This window comes from Haemorhous mexicanus, chromosome 1 (assembly GCF_027477595.1).
Source record: "Haemorhous mexicanus isolate bHaeMex1 chromosome 1, bHaeMex1.pri, whole genome shotgun sequence".
Taxonomy (NCBI): Eukaryota; Metazoa; Chordata; class Aves; order Passeriformes; family Fringillidae; genus Haemorhous; species Haemorhous mexicanus.
The window spans coordinates 39716028-39737548 of record NC_082341.1 but is presented as its reverse complement, the minus strand read 5'-3'; the positions used below and the strand labels follow the sequence as shown (position 1 = coordinate 39737548).

Sequence of the window (21521 nt, the reverse complement as noted above, 5' to 3'; positions counted from 1 at the left end):
ACAATAGTACATGAACTTGATGTCCTGAAAATTGAAGATTACCTTTTCATTTAATTTTAGAGATTACCTCAGTATTAGTTTTGAGTTTGAAGATAAAACTTCCATGTCTTATGGTCCATAGGAGTGTGAATACTGGTAGTTTTTAATTTGAAAGTATGTAAGTAAAGTAAAAGCCAAACTTTTGAGGACCTGCAAAATATTTTCCATGCCTTTTAATCAAGTGTAATCATTATATAATGATAATCAGTTCCTCTTTCAGAAAAAATAAAATAAAAATGAGCGTTGAGTACTTTCTTCTTGTAGGTTTTCCATGATGTTGCCTATAAAGCAAAAGACCGAAATGATTTGTTGTCAGGAATTGATGAGTTTTTAGACCAAGTGACAGTCCTGCCTCCGGGAGAGTGGGATCCATCTATACGAATTGAGCCGCCAAAAAGTGTTCCTTCCCAGGTAAAAGGGAAAAAAAAAGTCCAGTCTGTCTTTTAGTGAGGGGTCCTAAAATGAATATAGGATTTGAGCTGCTGAATACAGAGGGACAATCACTGCCCCTGCCCTCGTCCTGCTGACCATACTCTACTTGACACATGCCAAGATCTCATTGGCCTTTCTGGCCCACTGGCCACACTGCTGGCTCCTGTCCACATGGCTGTAAAGCATCAGGAAAGTCCCCACATCCATTTTGCAAGAATAAGTTGATTGTCCATATAAGTTACCAAAAAAAAAAAAAAAAAATTAGGAAGGGGGGGAACGCATTAATGAGTTTTCTGCTATGCTTTTAAGTTAATTTTATTTACAATATTTCCTTTTGAAATACTGGAATAAGTTCATGTGAGAACTGGAAGAATTGGTGGGAAATTGTACTTGAGTTCATGTTACCAAATTCTATGAGTAGTCTAGCAATGAATGGTCAGCAAGAATATTTTAATTATTGTAAGAACTTCTGTTTGCATGCAGTATTCATTACAGTGTTCAGTGTGTTTTATGTAGCATATACTGATAAAAGAATGTTTATGAAATAGATAAAAATTGATCATATTGCTCAGTTGTGATGATGCAGGCTTACAATGAGAGCTAAGGAAAGTGGGTCCTTGGAGAGATTTTCTTCTCTTCTTCCCTCTTTACAGGTTATAGGAATTTGGGCCTCCAGGATCAAAAGCAGGGGAGAGACCAGAGCTTTTTGTTCAGAAGGTTGACACTGGTGTTGGGTCTTGTGGTGGTTTGGCAGAGTGGGTGGAATAGAATGGGGTAACAGCAGTGCAATCTATTCATGAGTTGCCTGAGGTTACTATGTAACTTGTTTCCAAAATAAGCTGGGCTCTGGTTTTTTTGGAAGGCAGGCTCAGCTGAAAAATTTATGAGGGGCTGGTAAGCAGCTTGCTCAGCAGGGGAATTGCTTCTCAATTATATTTCAACTAAATACTGTGTGTATCATAAAAAGAGGTCAGTTTCTGATATATGTTAAATGTTTCTGCTCTGTAAATGGTTGAAGAAAAAAAGTATCTAAAGATTCCTGTCTCATCGTTGAGCCTCTACTGTGTGTTGAAAATCTAGGCTTTGTTTCATTGTGTTTCAGGAATCTATTTCTTGTAGGTACAGGGAAGATGAATACTGTTGTGCAAGGTACTAATAAGGTCTTCTGGGTGGTACTGTACAGTTCTAGTCATCTGTACTCAACAAAAGATTGATTTGGAAATTGGAGGACTGCTGGTGAGCTGGGAATATGAAAAAGGGTGTGGAAGGCATAGGATTTATGCATGCTCTCTTTTAATTATACTTTTTAGTGTAAAAACAGTCTCAAAGTATTTTTTTTTTTCCTTTTTCCTTTTTTTCCCCTGCATCTCTTCTGTAGGAGAAAAGGAAGGCACCTAAATTTCCAAATGGATCTACTCCTACAGGAGAGGGTCTTAAAGAAGAAGGCCATCATGCTGGACCTGAACTTCAGAGAACTGGAAGGTGTGTTCACTTCTCCAAATGCTAGCTTCCATAAAGAAATAAAAGTGATAAATCTTCATCTTAATGATTGACATTTAAACATTAAAAAATCACGGTACAAGTGTCAGAGCGCATCCTTTGTCCTTTCCAAGTGTTGGATTCTTGCCTGTAAGTGCCAATCTTCTTAAAGTATTTTCAAGCCTCTGGCAATGTTTCTCAACACATTTGTGAAGGATTTCGCATAAGATGCTGCCTAATTTAACTAACTGACTTTTAAAAGTTGGGTTTTAAATTTTAATCTTCAGGAGCATGCAATTATCTTAATTACAGCAGGAATATGCAATTTTCAGTGTTGGGCTAGGTACTAAAAAATCCCGTTAATGCAAATCTGTTTTATTAAGCATGTATGAAATGGAACAATAAGAAATGAAAAGTGGCCAAAAGTAGTTTGGTATTGGTTAGCTTTGGGTTTTGGTCAGGTTTTTTATAGAAATAAAATAAAACTGAAGGAATTTCTTTCAGTTAGTTGTTCTCTATTTATTCCAAAATATTTGCTAAAGAAATCTCCAACATTGGAAATACTGGTTATGATTAAACTTTAGTATCTGAAATGAGAGTAGAGATTAAATCAACTGAAAATTTTTGGAGTATATGTACAGTGTTGTTATCCCCAGAATAATAAACTTCCAAATCAAATGCATCTTTTTCATACATTTGCGAGAAAGACTTCACAGCATTTGTGTTGATTTTTACCTTTGTAGCTTTGTTATAAGTACCTTTTACTGTTTTTGTAGACAGTATTTGGAGCTGAAAAGTTCATTTCTGCTCACAAAATTATCTGTAGATAAGGCTTTTCTTTTTCTTAGGAGTGTTTAGGGGTTTTTTAATAATTAAAAATAATTTTTTCTAAATGCAAATTAATGCCTATTATTTTGGAGTCTTTAAGATTTTTAAAAATTGATTTTAAAATTCTTGGTAATAACTTACCCAGTTGAACTAAGTAGAATATCTGTGTTCTCCAGATAGGAACACTATTAAAAATGATAGACCTAAATTTATTTATTGATGTAATCCTATGTATGTAGTGAATTCAAATAAGAAGCTACAACTGTATGTTGGGGTAGTAATATTGAAACGTGATAATGCAGTGATCTTGGTTGAGATTTAGCATATTTCTCTGTTCCATTATTTTGAATATCATAAGACAGATTTGACTTAAAGTATCATTTAGGTGAAATTGTTTGCAAAGTTATTTTTTCAGTATCTAGCCCATATATTAAAAAAAAAAGTAGTCAGCTTTTAAAAATGTGGGTAACCTGCTTGATTATATTTGGAATACTGCCGAATTGGAGTAGATAAGCTTCTCATTGACGTTTTTAATTGTTATGCTTTAATCTGGATTATGAAATAGCTAATTTGTGCCGGCAATAGGCACTGGCAGTCATGTGTAGCCCATAGTTTTAAACTAGCCAGAATCCTTTAGTGTACAGTTTGACGAGTTTCATCTCACCTATTTAGGCTTTTTGGTGGTTTGATACTTGACATCAAAAGGAAAGCACCTTTTTTCTTGAGTGACTTCAAGGATGCATTAAGCCTGCAGTGCCTGGCCTCGATTCTTTTCCTATACTGTGCCTGTATGTCTCCTGTAATCACTTTTGGAGGGCTCCTGGGAGAAGCTACACAAGGCAGAATAGTGAGTACAAAGAATGGTAGCGGCCAGGCTTTTAGACCTTCAGAGGCAAGTCACTGTGTGCATTTGTCTCATTTATTTATACTTGTATTTGAAGAATTTACCCACAGCACTTGATTAGCCTGCCCCAAAGCAGATCTTCCCCAAAAGGTAATTGCTATGGAAAATGTGGGGAACCTATGTGAACAGGAGAAGATGCACAGGGGAGGTAAAAAATGTTTATCCTGCCTTATTGGATGAATGGCTTCATGAATTGAGAAAAGGCTTGCATTGCCTTCTTTTTGGCTGCTTAAGAGTAATAAATAGCAGTAAAGGTGCACCATCCCACTGGGCCTACTTTAGGCAAAGTCAGAGGCTCAAGGTGGATAGCCAAGAATATGTACTGGCCTTGAGTAGTAGGCCTACAAGGGTGATAATGCAGTGTGTGGCCAGCAGTCCAGTCCAGTTTTATGAAACTGACAGGATGTGTTTATGCTTGCACTAATACATATGTTGCTCACAATAAAATAAAGTGTTTGAGGTTTATCAGCAGAAAATACTCTTCATTGTAAATGATGGAAATGTAAACCATACGCATACAAAATTTTGGTAGTGTTATGTTGGGCAGTAGATAAATACCAGCACCTTTTCACCAGCAGTTTTTGAAGCAGGGACGAATTACTTAATGTCAGCAGTGTTAGTAACTTAGTGTCAATTGGCTTATGAGTAAACTAGTTTGAAGTGTATTTTCTGTTTTTAAATCTATCACAAATAAACAAGGCTTTGTCCTTTTGTGGGAGGGAAGGATGTATTCAGACATGTCTTTTACAAATGCTAAGATGCTGTTGAAACCTATGTTACAAAATTCTCCTTGATACTGCTTGTACTATATTAAAATTTAGTTAACTGTTTTATCTCTTTCAATTATTGCTGTTGATTCAGATATTTGTTTATTGATGTAGCACTTGAAGCTGATAGAAAATACAGAAATCAATTATGTCTTTTCTGTGTGCTGGTTTTCCCACTGTAAATGTAGGAATGATAACTAAAATGCCAGTGTAACTTTTGAATATACAACATGTATAATAATGAAACTACCCTCCTTTCAAAGCTTGATTCTCAAACACCTTCTTTCTTTTAGCTATCTGGAAATGTTTGCGGGTTTGTTCCTGCCTTCAGATACTTGGTGTGCATCATTGAATAAAACATTTAGTTACTGCACACACATGTTCAAGCACAGTAGCTGACATTGTAAGGTACACAGTTTGTCTTTGAAACCTTCTCTCGCATTCTCAGAGGCCATCACCTCCACAGTGCTCCTGTCCCTGCCACCCTGACTAAGAGCCCCAAGGTTAATGCATTGACTAACCAAAAACACTAATTTGAAGGTAATAGAACGAGAGACTGGAATTATGTTTTTTTTTCTTAATGTTATGAACAAAGGACTCATTTTCATTTTTAATAGCCCAGTTCAGCAAATCATTTTGACCATTTTCAGATGCTTTCCTGAATTGGAGCTCAAGTTTGAAGAATTCTGTTTTCTTAGGTTTGCATAATTTCGAAATAGCAAATGCTTCAAAGTTCCACCAGGAACACTGTAATTCCATCACAGAAATCTGTAATCCATGACTTCTCATTGTGGTAGGTGGTGTAATTAACTGTTTTCAAGCAAATTTAATATAATTTTAGTATTTAAAATTCTGGCCTCTCTTTTTTGAGGTACATTGTAACTGGGTATTTTTGGCAGAAAATATTTCAGGGAAACACTTAACTCAAGAACTGAAGTAGATACCTTAATTCCTTGAAAAGAAATGCATTACCAGGCGGGACATTGGTTTACTGCTCATCTATTTTTGGTGTCATGTATACATAAACCAATATTCTTCAGTGATTTCCCCTGCACCTTTGCCTGTCAGCTTGTTTTTTTTTTTTTTTTTCCTTTTGTAATGCTTGGTTGACTGATGCAGGTTTGATACAGCACACTGTAGGTATGGTGGAATACAAATATCTGTTTTCTTTACAGAGACCATTAATTCTTTCTGTAAACAACATGTTGAGTAACTATTTTCCTTTTTTGTTTGTTTGGGTTTTTTTGTTTTAGTTAAGGTTGTTTTGTTTTGGTTTTTTTTTTTTTTTTTGGTAACTTTGTATAATTGTTGGTATGCTTTTCCTGCAGTGCTAGCAGGACTAGTAACTTGTTCTCATGGTTTTGGATGGCTTTATGTTTCTCAGGGGTGAAGTTTTCAAAATCTTGTCCATGGTATTGGTACTGCAAAACAGTGTTAAGTTATTCTTGTCTCAAACATGGATATTAATTGCAATGTGTTTACATCTTGTCTTGTTTCTAAGTTAGTGCATCTTAAAGCTGTATTTATGAGGATATGATGCTAAATGCTAACCTGAAAGGCAGCAAAGTTACAGCTTTTTTTTTCCCCCCCCAAACAGAGTGCAATAGAGTCTCTCTTTGGAGCCTCATTAACTGGGATTGCCTATTCTCTCTTTGCTGGGCAACCTCTTACTATCTTGGGAAGCACAGGACCAGTTCTAGTATTTGAAAAAATATTATTTAAATTTTGCAGGTAAGTGATGTTTATATTGGCTTGATGCACTTTTTAACATTCTAGCCTGTTTCAATAGCTGTGATTGGAAGCAGATGTGCAGTAAATGTGTATGTCCATGAAGGTAAATACAGTGGCAAGAGACTGAGGAATTGATATGATTTGGTAAAGCTGTGAGCCACTGGCAAACCTGAATGAGAAAATCAGTGATAAGAAGTGGCAAGGATGGAAATAAAAGTTATATTCTGACTGTGTGAAGTTGTTGGCTTTGCTTCTGCAGGGGTAAGCAGAGATCGATCTATCCTCTAGGAGAAGCCATCTGAGTAGCTCTGGAGAGACCCATCCCCATGATGCTTCCCAAGCTAGGTAGTTGCACTGTCAGTCCTAGAAACATCTTGCAGTGTTGCTTTGCTTTGGTGGGAGATGAGACAAAAAAAAAATTCTGCTTCCTTCAGAGCTAATATCAAGCATGAGAAAAGTGCTGAAAACCTATAAAGCTTGGCCTCAGTGTCTTTTCAAATAGAATGTAATACAGGTGGGTTTTGACTCAGTTAATGCTTTTTGTTTCTTTCTTCACCCAGGGATTATGGTCTTTCCTACCTCTCCCTGCGAGCTAGCATTGGTCTGTGGACTGCATTTCTGTGCATCGTGCTTGTAGCCACAGATGCCAGCAGCCTCGTGTGCTACATCACTCGATTTACTGAGGAAGCTTTTGCAGCGCTTATATGCATCATATTTATTTACGAGGCATTGGAAAAGCTTATCCATTTGGGAGAAGTGTATCCCTTCAACATGCGCAATGATTTGAATAAACTGACTTCATATTCGTAAGTACCAAGTTACTATCTGTTAGTGAAATAAGTGGGACATATAGAGAGACATATTGTTTACTAAATGGCAGCGGGTGCCACTTCCAGGAGGATAGGAGGAATGCTAGGGTGATATGGGCATGAGGAACACCAAAACAATTCTATTCAAGATGCTTGTGAAATTGAATTTTCTGTGTTAGCTATGGGTGTTTGGAAGGGATAAGGGGTTGTGACAAAGCCTGCTTTAAAACAGCTTTGCTGAAGGTCAGAACAGGACTTCTGCCTTGCTGCTTCTAGGAAGTATAGTTTCATGAAATAGGATGAGTTGGGTTACCAGCTCACACTTGCCAGATGAAGATGCTGCTCCCTGTTGCTCAGAGAAAACATTTCTCATAGTTTAAATGAAATAATTTAAATGTTAGTACTCCCCTCCTGTTGGAGATGTGCATCTTCTGACTTCAGTTGTACCTGTGTGGTCACAGTGTGGGTGAGGGACCCCTAACAAGGTCAAGGTCTCACCTGTGGTGAGGGTCCCTGCTTGTTGCACTGGGACAGTCATTCCCTAGTTGGAGAGCAGAATACTCACAGTCCTGCTGGGCAGCTGCTCTGCCTGGCCAGGACAGTGATCTCCTTGCACACAGGGTGACTTCTAGCAGTGTCAAAACCGTTTTGGACTACTGTTTTTCCCCTCCAAGATCTCTGCCCACTTTTGCAATCATTCAGTGCTTCTTCAGTACTTTCTTCCAGGGGGAAAGGGCAAACAGCCTGTCAGTCTGCTTCTGGCGTTCTGTTGACACTTGACATTTACATTCACTTTCCTGTCTTAGCCACTGTTAAGACCAGGCCACATCGTGAGGAGTGGGCTGTGGGAGGACGCTCACTCACTTATTTTTCCCTTCCTACTGGCTGCTCATCCTTCTGTTTTCAGTGGCTCTGGGTCCTCACTGGACTTCTGTGTGGGCATGTTCAATCCACCGAGCTGGCAGAAACTGCACTGTAGATCTTTAGGCACTTGCCACCTGACTGTGTTTTGCCACAGGCAGGCCATGAGGGTGGAGACGGGAAGGTGGGGTTTTAATTTGGTTTAGCTCTGTGGTTTTTGGGACATGCCACAGTGTTCAGCTTGGGTTTGTCTTGCATTTTTTTTCTCTTACAAAGCTGTAGGAGATCCAGCTGTTCACAATTGCTTTCTTGCTCCTTTCCCTTTCCTTTTCTCCCCACTCTGTAACCCCGAGTGGGGAAAAGGGTGCAGAACAAGCATGTTCTGTTAATTGAGCCACAAGACAATGTCAAATACTCTAACATTTTCTCTGGGTGTGGGTTTTTTTCCTTTCTCTTTCTGGATTTCTGCTTATCTACTTGGTGGCATACTTTATCTTCATTGCCTTTGTTGAGAAATTTGTCAAGTCTTCCTTCAGCGTGGTTGTTTATGTTGCTGCCTTGACCAGCAACCTATTATGATTTGTCTCGTCATGCTTATTGTTGCAATTCCTTTCTCTTCTGATGATTCTGTGTTGGCAACTGCTTTGTAGGAGCTACTGCTTTCCACTCCTTTCCCATTTCCTTTTGCTGATAGTTTAGAATTCAGTTACAGAAAAAAATATGTTTACTTAGTATTTTCTAAATTCTCCAGACATTGTGCTTTGCAAATCTAGGTTCTTTTCGCCCATGCACATTTAATATTTCTTTTTTCTTTATCCTTCACACCACCAGGAAGCAGATTTTCCCTTCCATGGTTCATTGGGTTTTTTTTCAGTGTCTTTAGTGAATCTCATAGAAATAGGAGACTTATTTCTTGCTTACTACCTCTTTCTCCTCTTCTACATAAATGTTTATGTGTTAAGTTTACCAGTTGGTGTACTTGAATAGCTTTATTTGAAAACCTCCCATTAAATCAATATTCAGTCCTTTTTATTTTGTTTTTTTTTTTTAATCGGATGTGTACTTCTGTCAACCTGTCTGACAGAAAGGATTCTTCAGTGCGAGTTTGCAAAATGCTGCAATAGAGAGGGGAATTTTTACTTCTACAAAAATATTGCTTAAAAATTATGTATACAATTGCTTTAAAGCTGAGCACTGTAAGCATTTATATCTTCAGTTAGCCTGCTACATACACAGATATGGTGTCTTTCTTGAGGGTGACCTGATTCTTCATTTCCCCTACCCTCTCAATAGTCCTAGGTCATGTAAGGAAAAGCCTTGTACTCTGCTTCTTCCATAGAAGTTTGGGGTAAACTCTGGTTTAAACTCTTCAGGATTTTTGAATTTACTTCAAATTGCTGCATTTTGGCACATATAGCTTAAAAGCATATAAACTTTTCTTCTTCCCTTCAGATGTGTGTGTTCTGAGCCTGAGAAACCAAGCAATGAAACATTGCGTTTGTGGAGGACTATGAATAAGTCTCGTGAAGATATAGCATGGAATAATCTTACAGTTTCTGTGAGTATCTAGAAGCTTGTGTATGTATCTGTGTGTGTATATGTGCATATGAATAAAAAATAAACACCTGCACAGTACCAGTGTTTATTACATTTTTTCATCTGATTTCTTTTTTTAACTGAACCTGGACTGTTTTCCTTAAAACTGTATTTTTGAACTCTCTTAATTTCTTCCATAAGGCTTTACATAGTCATTGTAGAGGACTAGATGAGTGAGTCCAGAGAAGTAAATGCTAATGTAAGTCTGCTTGAGGTAGCCACCTTAATGCTCTTAGGCACCACAGTAATCTTCCTGCAGGTGAACATGATGAGGTGAATAAGCAGGAATTTGCTTTCTTCCAGTTCCTCAAAGAAATATGTTTAATATGATATGATGATGGAATTTGTATTTGAAGTGTGGCAGTAAACACATTTCATTAGTTTATTAGACATAGGTACAAAACTCCCACAGAATCTAAGGAACTACCTAAATATTGATTGGAAGAAAATAATTATTTGAAATTGAAAACAACTATTTAGAATAGGCTCCAAGGTGTTAACTTATGAAGTGGATATTTGATACCAATATCTAATTTTGTGGGTAGGTGAAGAGGAGGGAAGTTATCATGTGCAAGTGTTCTGGAAAGCTTTTAGAGAGAAACATTTTTGCTGATAAGTAGTTTTGTGGGCAGTGTGCAGTGGAATAAATGCAGCTGTGTACAGCCACTTTGCTTACACTGGCATGTGATTCCCACCTGCTCTTGAATTATTTGGATTTGCTGCTGGTTTTGTTATGCTTGTTAGGTTGGCAATCTGAGGCTGTCTAGAACAGCAGTGGATATCTGTGTATGGGCTCCCCTTGTGTCTGGGCATAGACATTCACACTAAAGCATCTCTTTTGCAGAAATTCCATGTAAAACCTCAGTGCTTTACTTGACTTGTAGCAGGACTTTTTTTTTGTGTGCTACCTATGGCTCCTAGTTTACCATAGTCACTTAGGATGACAGTTTCTTTTGAACTTAGTTTTTATATTTCCTTTATATTTATTACTTATTTTATATGCCTTCTTGTCTGTATGCCTTTGCCTCTAAAGCATCTTTAGTCTTACCTGAGAGACAGACCTGACCCGGGATTTGGTGTTATCTTACAATCAAGGTAGATTGTGAAAAGGGAGAACTTGTGCCATAAGATAAAAATTTTCAATGAATTAACTAATAAATTAGGTTAGTGCACTGCTGCTTCCAGCTACTTGACTTATTGGCTTGTTGTTTCCTGTTGTACTCTGTGTGTCTACTTGAACTTTTTGCTTTGCATTTCAGTAATTCTTTTGGATAGCTGTCATCTGACGTTTTCTTTTTTCTTTAAATCTGTTATTTACGACACTTTCCTACTTTGGTAGAAACTTTTTCTTATGGTTTGGGTAATCTTATTTTATAAGACTGTGTTTTTTCCCTTAACTGAACAAAGCAAAGTCAAAGAGATGGAAGGAACTGAGGAGATCCTTTTTTATGTTTGTTGGCTTAAAATTGATGTTAGATATTCTGCTTTTCCTGCATCGTAAAACAGAATAGAAGTAATGTGACTGTAAAGAAGTTGTTTCTTGGGCATCTCCCAGCATTTTGGCAACCTGAAATAATCCATGCTGGCTGCTGTGGCTTTTCTGGAACAAACAGCACACATGTCTAGCCTTTTCAGGGTGAGGTAGTAATGAAGGAAAGAATTCCCTTTTTGGAATTATGAACTTTCTCACATTTTCTTTTATATAGAAAAGTTGGAAGCTTAGTTGAATATACTGAATTAATAAAACAGACTTATAAAGAGTTTTTCTCTTTGCAGGAATGTTTAGAATATCATGGTGTGTTTCATGGATCAGCTTGTGGCCATCACGGACCATATATTCCAGATGTTCTTTTCTGGTCTGTCATACTATTTTTTGCAACATTTTTCCTCTCCTCTTTCCTTAAGAAATTCAAGACCAAACGCTATTTCCCAACTAAGGTAATTCTGATTAGAGACTAGACTATTGTTACCTTGTAATATATACTTTGGTATAATTTAATGGAGTTGAATTCTGTCTTAAGAGATTTCTTTAAGATAGGAAAGGAAATTAAAACATAAAATTCAGCTAATAATTACAAAGTCTAGGACATTTGAGGAAAGAAATCATCTGCAGAGAATTTGGTGCTTATTCTGTATTTTTGTAGAATTACAGCAAGATATTCTAAACTTAGAAAGATCTAAGCAGTCCATCTTCCCCCATTAATCAGTATTGACAGGTATCATTAGTAGAGACAATATTGCTGCTCTTTTCCTCACTTAGCCATACAAAACAATTAATTACTTTTCCCACACTACTGATGTCTATTGGGTTTTGAGTGGTTCCTCAGGGGATTACTGTTTCTAATAGATGTTAATGTGATGATTCTTTTTAGATTGATATATGTAACTTCTGTAGGCAAAATGCAGTGGTTAGATCTGCTATAAACCTCAGCTCATCCCTGTAATGTCTTCCTAATGCTTAATAAAGTTATCTTTGATAATATGAATGTATTGCAAATTATCCACCTCCTATTGATTAAAACATGGAAGTATGAATATTACTGACCTAAGGTATCAGGGACTAGCTGTGATGGCTGAGCCTCTTAATGGGATTGAGGGGAGAAGGAAGATGATGGAGTTTAAAGTAATTTGTCTCTTGCAGTAGACCACTTTTAAATGAGTAAGCAGCTGTACGGAATACTTGTCCTCTGCAACTTCATACTATGCTGGGAGGCAGCTTAAATTTTAAAGTAACAAGATAAAATAGATAATGTTCAGTGGTGTAGTATAGTATAAATAAACCTCACTTTTTGTAGGGGAGAAAATAGTCTTTCTACACATGCAAATTATAATGGTGAAAAAGGAAGACTTAATCCAAGTCTTTTCTTTATAGGTGCGTTCCACCATCAGCGACTTTGCAGTATTTCTGACCATAGTAATCATGGTTGTGATTGACTATCTTATAGGAGTACCTTCTCCTAAGCTTCATGTTCCAGAGAAGTTTGAAGTAAGAAACAAAACCTTTTGAAAAGCATAACTTTTAAAATCATTGAAGTTTTATGAACAGTAGAACAATCTAATTGTATAGAAACAGTTTATCTTTTTTGATTACAATGTGGTTGATCAAATAGTTTCTCTTTTCTGTTTTGGATGGTTTTGGATGGTTTTGGATGTATGTCTCATCTGACAGAAAAAATTATGTTTTATATTATTACTGAAAGGGAAGCATTCTTTTGCGTAAATGTACAAAATAAAGGAATCAAATGGATTTGTTCTAATTTTTCCCATATAAATGTCATGTTCACCTGTAACAGCTAAATCAGTCTTTTGGTCAAAGCCATTGGAAAACAACATAAACATATACTTGAGACTGATCTGATGTTCATTGAAACTGTTTGTAATTATAAAATCTGCAGTCAGTTTTAGTCATGTAATTCTCATTGTTGACGGGTTGGTGTCCTTTTTTCAGCCCACTCGAAAAGATCGAGGATGGTTCATAAATCCTCTTGGAGGCAATCCCTGGTGGACACTCTTGGTTGCTGCTGTTCCTGCTTTACTCTGTACCATTCTCATTTTCATGGATCAACAAATAACAGCTGTTATTATAAACAGGAAAGAGCATAAACTGAAGGTAAAAGTACTTTTTATGGAAGTCTAATGTTGTGTAAGTTACTTAAAACCAGATTCATTATGCAAATTTGTGAAATTACCATCAGTTGCTATAATAAACTGACTAATCAAGAGCAAATATAATTTTGTGGATACTCTCAAAGTATCAGACTTTTGTAGTTGTAGGTTATTCACCTGCTGAGTTAGAAGTATGATCATATAAATAGAAAGTTTTTCAAGTTATTTGTTTGCTTAATTTTACAGAAAGGCTGTGGTTATCATCTTGATCTGCTCATGGTTGGTATTATGTTGGGAATATGTTCTATCATGGGCTTACCGTGGTTTGTTGCTGCAACTGTCCTGTCTATAAGTCATGTTAACAGCCTGAAAGTTGAATCTGAATGCTCAGCACCAGGAGAACAACCAAAGTTTTTGGGAATCCGGGAGCAGCGAGTGACAGGATTGATGATTTTTGTGCTGATGGGGACGTCAGTGTTCATGACCTCTGTGTTAAAGGTAAAAGAGTTTTCCCAAAATAGTTTCTTTGTGCTTTTGATGTTGCGATTCAGCATTTCATAATGTGAGAAAGTTCTTTTATGTTAAGTAAGATATGCCTGGACTCATTCTCAAATTGCTTTTTTAGCAACAGATGTTAGTTGAATAGAAACAATATGGAAGGATGCAAGAAAATGAAATCTGAGAAAGCTAGGAATGTAGTGAGTAGTGAAGAAAGCAACCTTTTCCTGTGTTACTTGATTTTCTTGCCAGCTCTTTTTTAGTTTCTTGAGTTCACATTACCTAAAAACTGCTGTTTTTATGTAAGTGCTTAAATGGAGAGAGAAAAGGAATATGATAAAGAAGTAAAGTTACTTGAGCAGCAGTAATATAGTGTAGCAGAAAGAGCAGAAACATTGCTTTAAAAGGGAGAAATTACATTTTTCACTTCTTGTTCTTCATCTTACTAAACTTAATTTGATTTTTAGAGTGTCAAGATTATTTCATACATGATCACACTATAATGGTGATTGTGCAGGTTATGTTGTAGCATCAGATTACACTTTATCTCCTAATTCACATCCCTAGTGACCTTTCAGTGACTCTGTTGGAAGAAAATTAGTTAATTCAGTCGGATTTTGCTCAGATTAACTAAAATCTGTTCAACTTCTACTTTGTTGTTTCAAATCCAGTAGTTAAAAGGAGAGCTATCTTTTTATTGCCAGAAATGCAGATAACTGCATAACTGCTGGTATTTCTAAAGAACTTTGTAAAAGTCTGTTTAAACAAAGACAGGTCTCAAGAAATTTTGTAAGAAATGAAGCTTCTCAAATTTAGATAATGGGAAAGAAGAATCCTGTAAACATGCAGCTATAGTTTAATAAGTAGTTATGTATTACAAATTTTAAATAGTTGACCATTTGTATGTCTACTAAAGAATGTAAAGGTCTGTAACGAATAAGGCCATTGCAGTTACTAAAAAAAGTATTCAGATTTGACAATCTCTCATTGAAAAGTTACCAAGAGCTCAGCTGTATAATGTGAATAATCAGAATCAAAAGCAGAAACACTGAAATAGATTTATTGTTGCTCAAAAGCAAAAACTAAAAGTGCTGGTTGCTGAAGTAAAGTGTTTTAAATCCCATATTCTAACTTTTTATTCTTAGAAGTTAATACTTTTTGGTTTATGGGCCCAGGGTAATAGGAATGGAATTATTACTCTTTGCTTTTAAGAAATGTTTTTCTTTTTCAGTGTGAATGACTGTTATTGTTCAAAAGAAATAAGGAGAACAAAGCCTTGCCTCTGTCAGTTGCTGTGCTTTTGTTCCATGTGTGGATTTATACTGATTTAATGCAGTAGAAGACACTATATCAAATTACAGAACTTACAGTGAAGACACTAGCCACACACACACATGCAGTAATGAATCCCTAAGGCATAGTTTTATTTCACACTGTTTAAATAAAGGTGTTTGTTCAGTCTTGATAGCAGCAGTTTTTATTAAGATTTCACGTTGCATCTTGGCTGTCCTTTACTTGGAAGCTTAATGAATTCAGGAGCCAAGAAAGCTTCACTGCAGAGGGTTGATGCAAGAGCCACTGAAATCAGTGGACAACTTTGTTATCTTAGTAAGCTTTAAATTTTATAAAAATATAAAATCAAACTGTATAAAATTATGTAAGCTGTCTATTATATATTACAATTTAAATTATTATAAATATTATCTTTAATAAGCTTTAAATTGGTCTTCTAACTGAAGCAAAACTTAGCTCTGAATAATTAGTAGATTTTCATAGCTCAGTAGGTATGGTGAGGTTTTTGTATTGTCTGCTTCAGATATTCAAGTGTTCAGAAGTAAAACTTGATGTGGCTATTTCATGAAGTTGTACAGAATACAGTAGTCTTGATACAGTTCCTATCAAATAGCAACATAAAGTTATAGCAGTATACTTAGCATGAATTGAAATTTTTCCTGCAACCTAGAAAATTGAGTGAGTGAGCAGTCAAGTCAGAACTACTTTTTTATCCTGGTGATAGCCTTGTTAGTTCTACAATTTTTTTTGCTGCTCAATGATACATATGTATTCTTTTAAATAAAGGCCCTCATATTTCACTTAAGTAAAATATAAAGTAAAAAATAACTTGGTCTGTGCCTTTCACTGATATGGACTGCTCTCTTATGTCATATTGATTCCACTTTTAACTGTGGGTCTTTTTTCCCCCTCCAGTTTATTCCAATGCCAGTTTTGTATGGTGTCTTTCTTTACATGGGAGTATCTTCTTTAAAAGGCATTCAGGTAAAGTCTGATTTTAACAAGCAGTTTGCTTTTGCTTAACACTGAATGAAAAGGAAACTGTAACACCCTGCATTATGTGAGCCACAATAAAGTTGTTCCATGTTTTCTGATTAGCATGTAGGATAATTTCCTGAGTGTCATGTTCACATATTTGTTCTTTCAACATTATGTCTTCACTTTTCAGTTCTTTTTAATTTATTCTTTCAGTAGTGTAGCTAAGAAACAAATTTTCTGAAATATTCTGTAATTTTTTTATTATTAGTGAGGGGGGACAATCCCTGCAAAACAGCCCACAGTTCCACCCCCTTGAATGTTCACTGTCTTTCATTAGTATTTCGTTTGGGATTATCTTACATTTCTGTAGTCTCCTGAAAGCATTTATTTTCTTCTGGAGAGGCAAAAAATAATTAATTCAAGAATGATTTTATTTTCCGTGCAGTTTTTTGACCGTATAAAACTGTTTGGAATGCCTGCCAAACATCAACCTGACCTGATTTATCTGCGTTATGTGCCACTCTGGAAGGTGCATATCTTTACAGTTGTTCAGCTCACTTGTCTAGTTCTGTTGTGGGTGATCAAAGCCTCTGCAGCTGCTGTTGTTTTTCCTATGATGGTAAGTTTTCTGGTTTGTCAGTTAATAATTTTTGTACAAGACTACATGTATTATTCGGGGTCTCTTCAGAAGATGTTTGCTGCCTTTAAGAAAGAAGGGAATGGGAAAGAAACAAAAAGCCCCTGTAGAACAAGCTGTTCACTTTTGAAACACAAAGACTTCTCATTTCCTGAAAACAAGCAATTAATTTGTGAATAGCTATTGAAAGTGGAAATTATTTACCTTTGGGGTAAGATGAAATCTAGTACTAGAAAAAAGGGCTTCAGTTACAGAATCTGAGTGTTCTGAAAGAGTGTGTGCATTTTTCTTCATTTGAATAGTTTAATATATAAAGTGTTTTGTCTGTGGTTCCCTTTAGGTTCTAGCATTAGTGTTCATTCGCAAGCTTATGGATTTGTGTTTCACCAAAAAAGAGCTTAGTTGGCTTGATGATCTTATGCCAGAAAGTAAAAAGAAGACAGAAGATGATGAAAAGATAAAAGAGAAAGAAGTAAGTGTGAAAACAATCAAACTGTGCATGTTGTAAATTTCTAGGAAATACTTAAAGCAATTTAAAAGAATTTTATGTGACCTGGGTATATGACCTTACATACCAGATACACATTTTGATATTCTTCACTTAAGAAATTAAATTCTTTACTAGAAGAACAGTTGCTGGTAGTTAAGGAATTAAGTCTCTGTTTCAGTTATGCTATTACGAACTATGATTTTTATTTGTGATCAGAATTTTCAAGCAAAGTGGAAAGAAGCAGTTATTAGCACAAAAATGTTGGGTATTTTGGTCTTTCATCAGATTAGAAGGAAAGAAAATGGAGAGAAAGGAGAGGGAAGTGGTGGAATAGGATTTCTTTATTCTGCTTAAATTAGTCACATAAACAAAATATCAGGGACATTTTGTTTGTGTTTGTGGAGCTGTCATTAGTGCAACTACTAGTTACCAAAAATACAGTAATAAAGCTCCTGGAACTTCTCCATAAAAGTCCTGCCTTGCTGCGCATCTCCTCGAGGAATTCCTTGCGAAGGAACTCCCTCCTTCCCCAGTCTCCCATGTCTCCTGTCTTAATAAGACACTTCTAAGAGGAAAGGTCATAAGCTCTGTCTCCTGCATTCAACTGTGGTACCTACACAGAAGTGCCTTTTACCCCTATGGAATACCTGTCATATAACTTGAGTGATTTGAGATAATAACTGAATAGCTTGAGATACTACTGTGGTTTCTGCTCTGTGAGTAATTTTACAAACTTCTTGGAATTTACAGGAAGCAGAGAGAATGTTTTCAGACCATGACAGTGTACACCTTGCATATGGAGAAGCAAATATAGATTTTCCTGTAAAAACCCTGAAATACAGGTATAAAATGTGTCTGTTTAAAAGTTCTTTTATCAGAGCCTGAAATTTGCTTTATATTAAGTTGGTTGTGTATGAGTTAAAATAATTTTTTTCCCCAAGCTGGTAACTTTGCCATGATTAGGAAATTAGAAGATATATCTCATGGTGCTACATTAGTATTTTTATATTGCATTGTTCTTTAAAACTGGATCTTAATTATAAATTTACATGACCATCTTGAACAGATCAGATGACTCAATTTCGACCAGCTGTACTTAAGGTGAAGAAGCATCCTTGGTCAGTTTTGATGGAGTATTTGTGTGCTACTGTGCATGAAATACTGAGCATTAAGCAACTAATAGCATCAGTTGAGCCATGTGTTTGCCAGCCACTTGGGTTTTTCAGAAGAAATCTAAGTGTGTATTATTTGATTTACCTAAGTGAAGGCTAAAGTCGTAATTTCTGTGGTACACAAAACCTGCTTTACAGGCAACCATTTCTACTTCAAAGTGTTATTTTCTGAACATAAATGTACAAATAGATTCTCTTCCAGAAAAGGAAGTACTAGAATTTCAGTCATGAAAATTTTTTCAGCTTTGGTGTTAGGCATTTTGTCTCAGTTGGTGTTTCCCTTACTGGGGTTGTGTATTTAGCTGAGTTGTCAGGTGTTCTCACCTGTTCCAACACAACTTTAAGATGTGAGAGATAGATAGCTTACAGGTTTTCTTTTCCTCCATAATACTGAGGGTTCCTAGGTTAAAAATTTGCCTTCCTATGGATCTAGGGTAGTACCAAGTATGCCCTGATGAGAGTTGGGAACAGACAGAAATTTGGATTAGACAGATACTTCTGCTGAGTGCTGTTGTCTGTTCTGAGAGCAGGCTTAATCAGACTTAAACAACTCAAATGAAAATGCTAAAGCTTTTTAAAAAAACATTTGAGTTGCTAATTGCTCTCACAGTAGAGCTGTGACTTAATCAACTGTGTGCATGTGTTTTGTATGTATTCTGCTGCCTTATATGTCTTGTGGGGATCCCTGAGGAAGAATGGCTTTGAAAGTTTTTTCTGCCATTTGAAAAACTTACAAATGACTTGGGTTAGATTCTGAAGCTTAAATATGGAACAGAACAGAAAGCAGACCTACAGGCAGTACCTGAGTCTGCTGGACATGTAACTGTGTGCAGGACAAAAGTGGAAATGGGCTTTAAAAACTTTACATCTATGAGGGTAAACTTATATTCTGCAGCACTTGGGAGGGGGGCAGTCTGGCAAAAGAACCTTGCAAAATATCTAATAAGGCTTTTGAGAAAAAAACCCAAAACTTATCTGTCAAGATAATTGGAATTTCTACATTTTTGATAGTTTCAAATCTCACTTGAATTTTTGAAATTTCATTAACCTTTGCTACTTTGCCCTTGATTATTTCTTAGAGGCCACTTAAAGTAACTGATTCATGAAAGCTTTAGCACAACAGTGTGATGCAATTCATTATTTCTGGGCATGCAAAATAATTTTCTGAACTTAGGTATGGGTTACCTCTCAAGTATTCTCAATATCTTACTGGTATCTATGTGAAAAACTATTTTGAGATGCTATGTAATTATGGTAGTGCTAGTGAGTTAAATTTTCAGTTTTTTGTTGAGATATACTTTTAAGAGGTGAACTCAACTTGTGGCTGTGTAAATATTGAAAGAAGGCACAACTGATGTAAATGATGAGTGACAGTAAGTATAATAGTGTTGCAAGGAATTGAATACTAACCTGAAAGTATGTTTGTTCTTTAGCACTGATCCCTCAGTTGTAAACATATCAGACGAAATGGCCAAAACTGCACAGTGGAAGGCTCTTGCCATGAGTACTGAGAATGCCAAAGTAACCAGAGCTAACCTGAGGTAGCTATAATTACTCACACCTTTTCTAACTGTTTTGTGTTTATCAGCTGTACTTGTATTTATTGAACTGTATCTTAAAAAACAAAAATGTGGTTTATGAATTTGAGTTACTGACTTCTTACTTTAGAAGAATTTGAATTTGAGCTTAATTTTTCCTCTTTACTCTGAAGTTTATCAGTTTCTATAAGGAATTTTATTACTATTTTATTAATCTATTATTTTAAATAGTAATTTTAAAATTACTATTTATTTACTTAACACCAGTGTTTATTAGTCTGATGAGCTTAGGGTTTCTAAGTACTAGTATGTACATGAGCATGGTAGTGGTTTGATGCTCAATAATACAAATTCCACTGAGAATACAAGTAAGTCCAGCGGCTTCATTGTTGCTTTGTACTGCCCTAGGATCTGTTTTTGTGGGGGAGTGTGTTGCTTGGATTGCTTTTCCTCAACTCATTTTAAATATCTAAAAATTGAACCTGTCTCAAATGCTATCTTCACTGAAATATACTTGAATGAAGTACATGGACAGATCATGAGCCCTCAGTGCTCTGAACTTTCCCTGTAAGCTGACAAGCATCTTCTACGCTGGCCAGTAGCCTTTCTTCTCTGTGAGCTCCCCATCAAAGAACAAAGTCTGAGTGTGATGAATCATTCTGCTATTCTATCCTAATTTATTCCCTGTCTAACTGAATCTATCTAGGGAAACAAGCCAAGACATGAGTATTTGTGCAGAATATCCCCAACTTCCTGAAAGGCTTGTGATTTATAGAACTTCTATCTGTGGACTGCTCCTCATTCATGAAGCTATTGCTTAGCAGTTTTTATGTAGGAAAGGGGAGAATAGGCATGTTTGCCTCAGAAAACTAAACCTAAGCAGTCCTGTTGTCTATTGTATGCATCTTCTATTGGTTGATCTTTTTCAGCCAATTCTGTCAGAGGAAGACATATTTGAGAGATACAAAATTTTCAGGTTTGTATAAAATTGCATCTCAGTGAAAGTATTCATGGTGAGGAGGGAGTGTTCATACTCTGGCCAAGGCTGGAGCATTCCTACTCTGTTCGTGGCTCTGTCCAAGCCATCTCAGGTACTGCTGGAAGCACTAGTGGTGACCTAGCACTTGTACACCGTCTGTTTATTCACCACGTGCACTGCTCCTAACGAGGCATGGAAGTACACTGTTTTGGCCAGACAGCAGGTCAGTCAAGGGCAAAGGAGACAGAGAAAGAGCTTTGAGGTGTATTGTAAGAGAAAAAGCTCAAGAGACTCATTAGTGCAGGCACCATTTCCATGAATGTCTATGCTGTATTGTTTAAACATTTTAAAAATGTTAAACATATATTTAATGAAAATATTTCAAAATCTTGAGTACCACATGAGTGAGACCATCCAGAAGACAAATTGAAGAGATAAGAGAGTATGTGTGTCAGTAGGTTTTTTTCTTCCTTGCTAAATTCTTAGAAGCAGCCCGTTACAGAATTTGTGGATGATTCTAGTGCATTATCTGATAGTCATTGGGCATATAAGGCTTGAAGAGATAACAGGCCTGTATTTCTTTTTCCAGAAGAATGAAAATGCTTAGATTTGGTTTTCAGGCAGTTCTAATTCAGTACAATTTCATCTCTCACTTTCCTGTTTCCTGAGTAGGTTAAGTTAGTGTGGAATTATATGCAATGCTAGCGAATCAGGCTTCTGATCAGTTTGCAGTGTTCTTTGTTGTGCTTAGCTTTGTATTTGTTATTCCATCTATTCATTATGTTTTGCTATAAGACATTTCCCTTTGGTTCTATAGCATACCCTGCTTGAGCTTAGTACAGTAAAAAATCCATCTTGGTAGGAAAACTACAAATGGAATAAGA

At 36.2% G+C, this 21521-nt stretch overlaps 1 protein-coding gene across 10 annotated transcripts in view; it reads left to right on the top strand.

Moving 5' to 3' along the window:
- The window catches only part of SLC4A7 (solute carrier family 4 member 7), a 93538-nt gene that overhangs the window by 66327 nt on the left and 5690 nt on the right, over positions 1 to 21521 (top strand). For 9 of the 10 annotated variants that reach the window (XM_059846583.1, XM_059846564.1, XM_059846574.1 and 6 more), the window contains 15 exons: positions 304 to 450; positions 1850 to 1953; positions 3451 to 3625; positions 6047 to 6180; positions 6741 to 6986; positions 9303 to 9408; positions 11223 to 11384; positions 12319 to 12432; positions 12895 to 13056; positions 13299 to 13550; positions 15759 to 15827; positions 16267 to 16440; positions 16799 to 16930; positions 17699 to 17790; positions 19554 to 19661. In XM_059846583.1, the coding sequence (XP_059702566.1) occupies positions 304 to 450; positions 1850 to 1953; positions 3451 to 3625; positions 6047 to 6180; positions 6741 to 6986; positions 9303 to 9408; positions 11223 to 11384; positions 12319 to 12432; positions 12895 to 13056; positions 13299 to 13550; positions 15759 to 15827; positions 16267 to 16440; positions 16799 to 16930; positions 17699 to 17790; positions 19554 to 19661 (2177 nt within the window). Of the gene's footprint in view, positions 1 to 303; positions 451 to 1849; positions 1954 to 3450; positions 3626 to 6046; positions 6181 to 6740; positions 6987 to 9302; positions 9409 to 11222; positions 11385 to 12318; positions 12433 to 12894; positions 13057 to 13298; positions 13551 to 15758; positions 15828 to 16266; positions 16441 to 16798; positions 16931 to 17698; positions 17791 to 18014; positions 18067 to 19553; positions 19662 to 21521 lie in introns of all 10 variants that reach the window. The other variant, XM_059846591.1, reaches the window with a different exon arrangement.